This window comes from Asterias amurensis, chromosome 9 (genome assembly GCF_032118995.1).
Source record: "Asterias amurensis chromosome 9, ASM3211899v1".
Taxonomy (NCBI): Eukaryota; Metazoa; Echinodermata; class Asteroidea; order Forcipulatida; family Asteriidae; genus Asterias; species Asterias amurensis.
The window spans coordinates 4,238,405-4,249,222 of record NC_092656.1 but is presented as its reverse complement, the minus strand read 5'-3'; the positions used below and the strand labels follow the sequence as shown (position 1 = coordinate 4,249,222).

General features: G+C 37.8%; 1 protein-coding gene across 1 annotated transcript; it reads right to left on the bottom strand.

Annotated features, from left to right (window-relative positions):
* Positions 1 to 2,835: 2,835 nt before the first annotated feature.
* Positions 2,836 to 10,578, bottom strand: LOC139941503 (HCLS1-associated protein X-1-like). The gene is made up of 6 exons (XM_071938037.1): positions 10,371 to 10,578; positions 9,189 to 9,418; positions 8,394 to 8,587; positions 7,415 to 7,493; positions 6,644 to 6,825; positions 2,836 to 3,932 (listed from the first exon to the last, which is right to left on the bottom strand). Exons 1-6 carry the CDS (start codon positions 10,445 to 10,447, stop codon positions 3,687 to 3,689), a joined length of 1,008 nt encoding a protein of 335 aa, XP_071794138.1. The 5' UTR covers positions 10,448 to 10,578; the 3' UTR covers positions 2,836 to 3,686.
* Positions 10,579 to 10,818: the final 240 nt, after the last annotated feature.

Here is a 10,818-nt window from a genome sequence, read left to right as displayed (position 1 = left end):
GAGCTAGGCTTTAGTTCGAATAGTATATTAATCTTTTTATCTAAATGAAATATTTTAATGCTGTTTTTCAAGTTTAAAAGTGTTTTAATTGATTGATATACCCTGTTGCAACCGCCTTCACATCTTAAAGGCAGTGAACACTATTGGTAATTACTCAAAATAATTATTAGCATAAAGCCTTTCATGGTGACGAGTAATGGGTAGAGGTTGATGGTATAAAACATTGTGAGAAACGGCTCCCTCTGAAGTGCCATAGTTTTCGAGAAAGAAGTAATTTTCCACAAATTTGATTTCGAGACCTCAGAGTTAGAACTTGAGGTCTCGAAATCAACCATCTAAACGCACACAACTTCGTGTGACAAGGGTGTTTTTTTTTTTTTTCATTATTATCTCGCAAGTTCGATGACCGATTGAGCTCAAATTTTCACAGGTTTGTTATTTTATGCAAATGTTGAGATACACCAACTGTGAAGGCTAGTCTTTGACAATTACCAATAGTGTCCACTGCCCTTAATATCTTGATGTTTGACTTCAGAAGCAACTTGGCCATTGCCAGACATATTTGGCCCTAGTAGGAAAAAAGCGGGGAGTACAGGGGCTGGCCTACATGTACACATTGTGTAGGCTCTCATATACAATTCATGCTATTTAATCACAAATTTTCAGATTTTCCGATGGCTATACAAAATCAGAAAACAGACTTAAAGGGAAGGTTCACCTTTGGTAATTGTCAAAGACAAGTCTTGACTCTTCTCACTCGGTGTATCCCATCATATGCATAAAATAACAAACCTGTGAAAATTTGGGCTCAATCGGTCATCGAAGTTTCGAGAAAACGATGAAAGAAAAAAAAAACACTCTTGTTGGACGAATTGGTGTGCTTTCAGATAGGAATAAAAGACTTCTAGCTAGTCTTTTATTATTTTAGTAGGAAATTCCCTCTTTCTCAAAAACTACATTACTTCCGAGTTTTATACTTGAATGTTTTATACTATCAACAACTCTCCAATACTTGTTACCAAGTCAGTTTTAAAGTTAATATTTGTTTTGAGTAATTACCAAACGTGTACCTTCCCTTGGAGTAGGAAGAAAATCATGCCTGCATTGTACCGTGAACGCATTGGTTATAGGCAGACCCACATTTTTGTTTTGATTATCATGCCTGTAGTTCGAATAAGGTTAAATATAACTCGTGCAAAAATAAAGCACAGCATTACTTAACTGGACGGATATCAAAAATGGTGACAGATTAATTAACAAGGACATCTCTAGGTCAAGGAGTCTCAGTGTCTACACTTCTAAATTATTAATAAAAACAGACGCAAGTTCCTCCGATCATGAGTGCACATGCATTCATAGGAAACTGATGATGACGAACAGGGACAAGTATATAAAGAGGTTAAAGATCACGCTTAGAATATTCCAAGATGGTTTAAAATACTTGGTTTGTGGTTTTGTCTGAAAAATAATCAAGTCGAAATGTGGGCTTCAGTAGGTATTCACATTCAAACCGGGGACCTATAACAAAAGATGACAATAAGGTTCACGGTTTCGGGAAAGGTCCACAGTTGGGAAAACGTGTACAAAACCTATGCGAGCTGTTGCAAAAAAGTCGAGTATAAACAAAAGAAGGCAGTGATAGGAGGTCCACGGTTGCAGGTGTATTCAAGCATGTGTGCGTGTGGGAGGATGGGGAGGGGACCGGTGTGTTGTATATCATTACCTTACAAAGTTTGACAAAAAAAAAGAGCAGAGAAAAGGGCAGGTGCGATTTCGTAAAACTACTTAGCCTTTTCTTCTAAGCAAAAACGAGCAGGATTAGAAGACATGTGCGGCATGGCAATTTGACTGAGGCTTGTAACCTTTTAATTTGTGGTAAGGCTGTTTGGTGCTTATGGCCACTACCTAGAAGTGAGCAACTCCATATATAAACAGGCCCAGTTTAAGACTTTCACTCAAAAATGCTTCCGCCACCATTCCAGAGTGGGGACCATCGCATAACCGGAAGGGGCAGGGGGGGCTGAAGCTGTTACTGTTATTAAGTTCTATAACTATTTGCCCCTTTTATTGTACATGTACAAATGGTATGGAAATAAACCTGAAACCTGAAAAGCCCATCCCTAGCTCTAAACCTGTGCCCCCCCCCCCCCCTTAACCCCGTAGTGTCTTTGCCCCCCGCTTGCCCCCACACATGAAAATGGCTTTTACGCCGCTGGTGACGAAGGGGGGGGGGTGCTAGCCTTAGAGTGTGATGTACAACTCGTTCACAACTTTTACTCTCACTAAACAAAATGGTAATAACAACAGCAAGTTGAACATCCAGAAAGTACAACTTCTTGGGGCATGATAATTCATTGATGATCTAGTTATACTGTCACTATACTTCAATCAATCAACACTTTAGACTCTATAAAGGGGAAGTTAGCAATTAATATTGGTAATCGGTCAATCGTGATCTATTAATTGGTGATCAATGGCACAATGCCAACACACTTCTCAATGAATTGGAGGGACAGCTCCGGACAAGGTCTAAGACACTTCTTTTTCTTTAAGATTATACATCAAAGTAATGCATGTATCTAGTGATGCTTCTTGAAGGGTTCCGTTACTTAACGGGCTACTTGTTGAGTGATGAAAAGTAATAGTGGAAAAGTACCCTGACAATATTTTACATGGTTATAGAACTAAAATGGTGACTTCGGCTACAGCTAGATCGCGCACATCTGCCTATTCTTTAATCACTAGCAGACGTGCTGATCTAGCCGTAGCTGTAGCCGAAGTCGACGTTTCGGACAAGCCTTAGACAAAAAAGTATGAGAAAAATATGCAGGATCCTCAACTCGTCATAACCATTTAATAACAATAGAGGGCGCTATCCATTGTATTAAGTTAGTACACATTTTAGGCAATCCAACAATCACACAGCATGCAACAAGCTTTCCCTATTTTCTTTTGAGTTTAAAATACGGAATGTTCCATTGACTTTGCGTAACAGAGTTTAAAAGGACATTTTGATTTGTCAACGAATGGAAATTATTCTCTCCACTTGTTGATTGAAGGACAAAACTATCCTTCAATCAAAGGAAAAACACCAAATTGAATGTTAGTGATTCTTTTCCATTCTTGCAAATGGAGTGGAGAGAATAATTTCCAATCGTTTCAAAATCAAAATGTTCTTTTAAAGGGAAGGTACACGTTTGGTAATTACTCAAATCAATTATTAACTTAAAAACTGACTTGGTAACGAGCATTGGAGAGCTGTTGATAGTATAAAATATTGTGGGAAACGACTCCCTCTGCAGTAATGTAGTTTTTGAGAAGGAGGTAATTTCTAACTAACATAATCAAAGACTTCTAGCTAGAAGTCTTTTACTCTTATCTGAAAGCACACAAATTCGTCCAACAAGGGTGTTTTTTCTTTCATAATTTTCTCGCAACTTCGATGACCGATTGAGCCCAAATTTTCACAGGCTTGTTATTTTATGGTTATGATTGGATACACCAAGTGAGAAGACTGGTCTTTGACATTACCGATAGTTTACCTTCCCTTTAAACTCGTTCACACAAAGTCAATAAAACTATCCTAAACAAGGCTTTAAAAAACTCACAGCTTTGTTTACTCTGATTAACGATACATTCTTCCTGAGTTGGGTGCATAAATATATTTAGGAATAGAAGTCCCTCATTCACCATCGGCCATCTCGAGACCACGAACCAAAGAGTTTCTTAAATATTGAGTCTGTTTGATCTTGTCCTAGTGGTGTGTCTTCCACTCTGGTTCTGGATGGATCAGTAGTAGGGCTTCTTTGACATGGGGGCGTCCTCCAGCCGGGACTGGTGTGTGAGTTTCTTCCTTCATTTGGGTTTGTGCTCGTGACTGTTGTAGTGACGTTCCCATCTCCGTCAGTCTCAGTTCGTCTCTGCTCCACCGTCTGAAATATTACAAGCCATTCATTAAAGTAAGTTTTATTTTATTTCGTTTATTAATTTCATAAGTAATAATGAAAAAGTAAAAAGTAAGAACAATACCGAAAACATATACATATACATAGGTGAGAGAGAGATGAAAAAAATAGCAGCCCTGATGGATTTAAAAAAAAATAAACTAAAATACTATCATGTTAATCTCCTGATGCCACAATTTAAGAAACAGACAATATTAAAGGACGTTATGGACAATAATAAAACATGGCTTACAGTATAAAAATATGAGAACTAATTATCTAAACCCAAAAAGCTATTATGAGCATTTTAAAATAACAAATTGGTAAAAGAGAGATTCTGGAAATTTACAGTGTAAAAAGAACTATGAATATTCAGAATAAAAACAACTTATCATTTGAGAAAGATTAATAGTGGCGCCTACATTTCTTTTGAGAAAATAAATAGTTATCAAGTCTTTGTAGTTAATCCATAGGTTCCGTAACCACAATTCATTTTTGCTTTTATCATTTGGTAACGACTTAAAGAAAACTGTATTTAAAGTCTTTTTAAATTATAACCTACACATAATGTATTCAAAGTAACTTTAAAGGTAGAATCATTGATTGGTAAGTACTTGACAAATAAATGACAACAAAAACATATTGGTGATGATAAGCATAACACAGCATAACACAGCATAACATTGACAAAACCAACCTATTACCCTACCTTAAATATTCTACTTGATCTATCTAACTTGAGGTTGTAACTATGCTCCCTTACTTGCTTAAAATTGTATTAGTTATCACATTTTTATTCAGGTATTTTTATTTGTAATCTTGGGTACAAATTTTTTATTTATTTATTTACTTATTTATTTTTTGGAACAACGCATTTAAAAAATTTATGATATTATTATTCTAGATATATTCATAATTTTCTTACAAAACTTACTTGACAGCAATAACGATTACTGTGTCAGTGTCAGGGTTCGTCTTCTTGAGATTAAAGTGTCTTCGGGTGCTGGCACTTTAATGTAAAACCTACATTTTGCTTGCCTTTTATCTCTTATTCCCTATTCGTCAAATATTCCACTTTACAATTTTCGACATAAAAGTTCTCAGCCAATGCTCCGATCTTATTCTCTACAATAATAATATTGTCTACAGCACATTGACATAGTTGTAGGAGCCTACGACTAGACTACCGTAGTTCTATAATAACCTGCTTGTCCATAATACTCTATATTAATATGTAAAGTACATTTCGCAGCCTATGTTCCGGCTTCGTTTATTTGAATTCTAAAATGTAGCTCTACTACAGCATCTCGATTTTGTTTGATTTTATTCATTTTGTTTTTTATTATGACTAACATTATCTTTATATTTATTCTGTTTTGTTACTTTATTCTACTGTTATATATTTTTGTTTTATTTTATTTTTTTATTATTTATTATTTTTTTTAGGTTATTTATGTATTTTTTCTTATTTAGTTTTATTTTATTTATTCATTTTTTTTTTTCTTCTCTTTTTGGGGGAGGGGGGGGGGTTGTCATTTTGTTACACAAGGAGTTAACAAAAGCCCACCACGCATTTACAAGGTCAAATAACAGAAGGAATCAATGAGACAGAAGGCTATTAAAAACTCTGAGTGGTTTATATCACAAAGAGTTGCTAGACAAGTATAAAAGAATATGAAGATAAATGGAATTTAGGAAACACTTAGTTGGTTTATGTACGGTGTTCATCCACACAGCATTGGAGGACTGAATATAAATGCAGGGACCTTCTTCTTGAATTTGTTGCTACAAGAAATATCTGCTTAACCTTCATTTAACAACACCGTGTTACAAAAGAGCCTCTTATTATTATATTGTCAGGCAATGAAACAAAGGATGCCTAATCACTAGCTTGCAAGACTGCCGAAAACTGTAGAAAAAGGTGATTACTATGTGAACCAGAATCACCGGGTTGAACTCCAACTACTCTTCAATGACAAGTGTTTTCGGCGACCGATTTCACAAAACGCTAGGATTAATGCTAACCCGAGTAATTCGTCCTTAAGTCCTTAGATGATTCCTAAGTTAGGAAGAGTTTGGTGAAATCGATGGGTTCATTTACATGCACTACCAATCCTAGTACACATGACCTATGGCTTAATGTCCCATCAGAAGGACAAAGTACACTGAAGCAACTATGATAAATCATCTTAATCAAGGACACAAGTGTCATGAACGGGACCTAAAATCCACACAACCACACACTGCCAATATCATTTCGTTATTTGAAGACATTAACGACACCTATCCAAGATGACAAATGGAGATACAACTCACACTGTCACAGCCTCTGATTCACAACAATAACACCAATTGCAATACAGAATGATAAATGTCAATATTTTTAAAGTTTTTAATTAACATGTATCTATAATTTTTTATCCGCAGATCTATCTTGGCTGTGTCACTTTTTTAAGACATCTCTGGGTGATATAATAGTGTGCATTTTAAGCAATCCAGCGTTAACACACGAATGAAGTTTTAAGGTTCAACAAAAGCGTGGCATTGGTGCAAGGTCAATAGACAACTTGCACTATATAGTTGGACCACAACTATTCATCGTGAATAAGGCCGTATCCGAGTTGGCATCTACAGCTACGGCTAGCTGTAGCCGCCAATTCTGACATGGCCTTTAGGGCGCAAACAAAATCTGAGCTTACCCCGTCCGGTTTCCGTACTGTCTGTATGGAGATGCTCTTGGAGTATGAACGAAAGGTGGGTGTCTGACTAAAAATTGCACTTGGTGATGATGATGAGGAGGATGATGAGGAGGATGATGAGGATGGATCCCTTTGCGTTAAGATCTCATCCAACTTTCTTCCTTTTACTTGCTCATCAATATCTGTTGAGAAAAGTAGATATTATCCTTCAAATAAAAAAAGATGCCGAGGGTACACACGAATTATCCAGATATTTAATATTGAAACTGGGCTTATTGACCCATTGTAAGCCAACAACACCCTACAATGTTGGAACTCAAGTTCAGTAATAAACAGAATGTTGGTCGAATCAGTACAAAATAGAGTTTTCGCAACTTTAAAAAAAAGTTGTATCTTGTATGAAAATGCTTTGTGCTTTGGGGTATACTTATTTTGTGAACATATACGCGTACGCGGCAACAGACAATACTGTGAGAAAATGATCTAAACGTGAATTTTTTTACGTTGGGAGCTGCATTATTTCACGAAAACGACGGATTTGTGAAGAATAAATGACGACCAAAGTCCACCGCAGAAAAATGTACGCCGCCATAGAATGTGAATCTGTTGAAGTTAGTGGCTTGTTGCGGGTTAGATTTGAATTATGAAGCTTTGAAAATTTCCCGCCCCCAGAAACGGGCCTTAATAGTTAGGACTCTGTATCTGTGTACAGAGGAAGAGTCCTGTATAGGGCTAGTACAATTCCCTTTATGTTGTACCGCTCTGCCTTACCTTTATCCTCTCTGTGTGTTGATGAAGGTAATGAAGGTAGCGTCCACTGCCATTCTGGCTTTGAGGTCCATAAAGAACGCTAAGATGATAGGAGGAGAATAACAAATATTATTCATTGTAGTTTGTCAAAAGGAAAATCTGAAAGTCCATGTGAAACTTTCGAAGAGGCACCAAGGTCAAGATTAGGGACAACTGAGGCAGTGGCCCGCGTATAATGCCAGGGGTGCGTTTTGGCGGCTGTAACCAATAATTGTTTCTGACGTCATAACCAAAACGGTAACTGAGCTCACAACTCGGTTATCGTTCAGTCTGAACAGCAGAACCAACGACCAACAACCGAAACAGTTTTTGGTTATTGCCGCCAAAACGCACCCTAGACCTGCAATCGTTGCCTTCATTTAGGCACTTCCACGGCTGCTCATTGTAAACTAACCACAAGAATCATCAATCTAACTTTCTGAATGATGTTGAAATCCTGGAGTAATTGTCAATCAAAAGAATGTAGACACTGCTCTAGAATGGACCCTTCCCATGAAATATGCTAATTACATTCACGCATGCGTACAAACCCTATTGGTTGGCAAACGCCATAGAGTTGTGCACTAAGCAGACGCGCAATCGCGTCTGCGTCACACACCCATTAGCCATGTACAAAACAGCGCGATATTCCCTCATTTTGCCAACCTATGTGCAATTTATATAATTCATGGGAAGGTTCTATTGCAAAGGTCGTGGGTTTGCATCCTACCGAGTAATATGCCTATGATTTTCAACCTATGTGCAATTTATATAATTCATGGGAAGGTTCTATTGCAAAGGTCGTGGGTTTGCATCCTACCGAGTAATATGCCTATGATTTTGTTCACAAAGCTCAGGAAAGTACCGAGTACTAAGTGCTGTTAAAACACAAAACCAAAATTAATATAAAAGAATGTAGTTTGTGAATTTTATTTGCCACAGATTTCCACGCAATCCTTACCCATGAGGGTGATTCAGCGCTTGGACTCCCCTGTAGCCTGTCTTTACCAGCCTGGTCAGGTAGTGTTGTTGAGGGCGCTGTTGAGGGCTCATCACTGTCTGGATGTTTCAGCATAAGATCTCTTGGTGATCGGTGCTTTGATGATGGTGATGGTAGTGACGGAGTTGGTGGTTCTCTTCCGGCTTCTGAAAATACTTTAAAACAAAAAATAAACTTTGATAAATGGTAACCGATGATAGCCTGTATGCTTTGTTTTTGAAAGGGAAGGGCACCACAGCATTTTCTCCTTGGTAAAAGGAACCCTATGACTATAAGGTAATTGTACATTTCTACTTTAGCATTGTGGAGTGTCGTGGCCGAGCGCGGTGAAGAGCACCGAGTTCAAACTCTGGTGTTTCTGATCAGCAGAGTGTGGGTTCGATTCCCCAGCCGTGACACTTGTGTCCTTAAGCAAGACACATAACCATTGCTTCGTCCTTCGGATGGGACGTAAAGCCGTTTGTCCCATGTGTTGTGTAAAACGCAAGTAAAAGAACCCAGTGCACTTATCTAAAAGAGAAGGGGTTCGCCCCGGTGTTCCTGGCTGGATTGGCAGCATATTGTGCCACAGCACCTTGTAAACCATTACATGGCGCTTAAGGATTAAGTCTTATATCTCAAAAATTCACCCCACTCCTTGCAGTAATAATACCTGGCGCTTTGTATCCTTTGGCAAAAGGCGCGTTATAAATACAATTATTATTATTTAAGAACACCAGGCCAGCAAAGGTATCCTATTACTTAGTAGTAGCTTACCTGATGGAAGAAATTCGTTGTGTCCAAAGTTTTTAAACATTTCCTCGAAATGGCCAAATATGTTTCTTGTGTCTTCCTGAAATCTGAAGAAAAAGTCTCCACCATGCGGCGGGAAACTTCCACCACCATGACCTCCCCCAAAGGTCATGTCATCATCACCATCATCATCATCATCTTGGTGTCCATGGAAATCAGACGGTGTACTGAAGAAATCTGCACCATCAAATTCACTGAAGTGAAAGTAAGGAAGTAAAAACAAAACAATTGATTGCCGTGTCCTTTGTCTGAAAATTAGTTCCAGCGATTAGAAGCCGGTGAAGTAAATGTGTTCCTTTTTAAAACATCTTAAACATTTTCTGCAGAATTGATGCAATTGTATTGTAGACCCATGTAACTGGGGCGCTGTACTCTTTCTTTTTTTAAATTTGTCATTATCGGTAACAAATTTACAGCTCCCCAGTTTCAGTGATGCAATAATAATTGCAAGTCAATTTTTTTTCTTAGTAGAGATTTGTAGCTTGGTGAGAGAAAATTAGTGAGAGGGGAAAACTTTCCATGAAACAATATAGTATCTAACTTACCTCAATGAGATATCCCTTTTTGTAAAAATGAGTGAAAAAGTGGTGACGCCATACGGAAAGTTATCCTTAAAGGAACACGTTGCCTTGGATCGGACGAGTTGGTCAAAACAAAAGTGTTTGTAACCGTTTTTTTATAAAATGCATATGGTTGGAAAGATGTTTTAAAAGTAGAATACAATGATCCACACAAGTTTGCCTCGAAATTGCGTGGTTTTCCTTCTACTGTGCGAACTAACATGGTCGGCCATTTATGGGAGTCAAACGTGTTCACTGTTAGTCGACGAGGTAAAAGGAAAACCACGCAATTTCGAGGCATGTTTGTGTGAATCATTGTATTCTAATTTTACAACATCTTTCTACCCATATGCATTTTATAACAAACGGTTACAAACGCTTTTCAAAGACCAACTCGACCGATCCAAGGCAACGTGTTCCTTTAAGGTAAGGGTGTTAACACTGTAGGGATAGGGCATATTTCAGACGACAATCGGGCCAATATCCGGACAGGATTACATCATCATTCATAAATCATGACATTCTCAGCTCACTGATCAATAAACGTTAATGCGGTGATATTAAATCAATCACAGGGTTAACTTACTCATCGTCATCCATAAACCTTGAATCTCTGGGACTAAAAGAACCAAAAAATGAACGGAAAACGTCATTAAAGTCCATTTTGTGGGTGTAGACTGGCTCTAGCTCTTCGTGCAGTATACTAAATCCAACGGCTGTTTCGTTATTCTAGCCAAAGTTGTATCAAACAGTCGTAAAGGTATGCCACATGCTTGCGTCATTTCTATTTTTAGCACTGAATGTAAACAAGTCCAGAAACATCTGGAGAGAGCGCGATTTTCAGTTCTGTTTTGCGGCTGATGCAATTATTTAAAAAGATGACTCTCGCTAACTCTCGCACGTGTTAATCCACGTCAGATGTTTTCTTGTTAACAACACCGTGGCCAATTTTGATTGGATCCTTAAAACTGTCACACGTGTACTAAAATGCTTTTAAAAGTTATAAAAGTCGACACGCGAGTTATAATTTTATT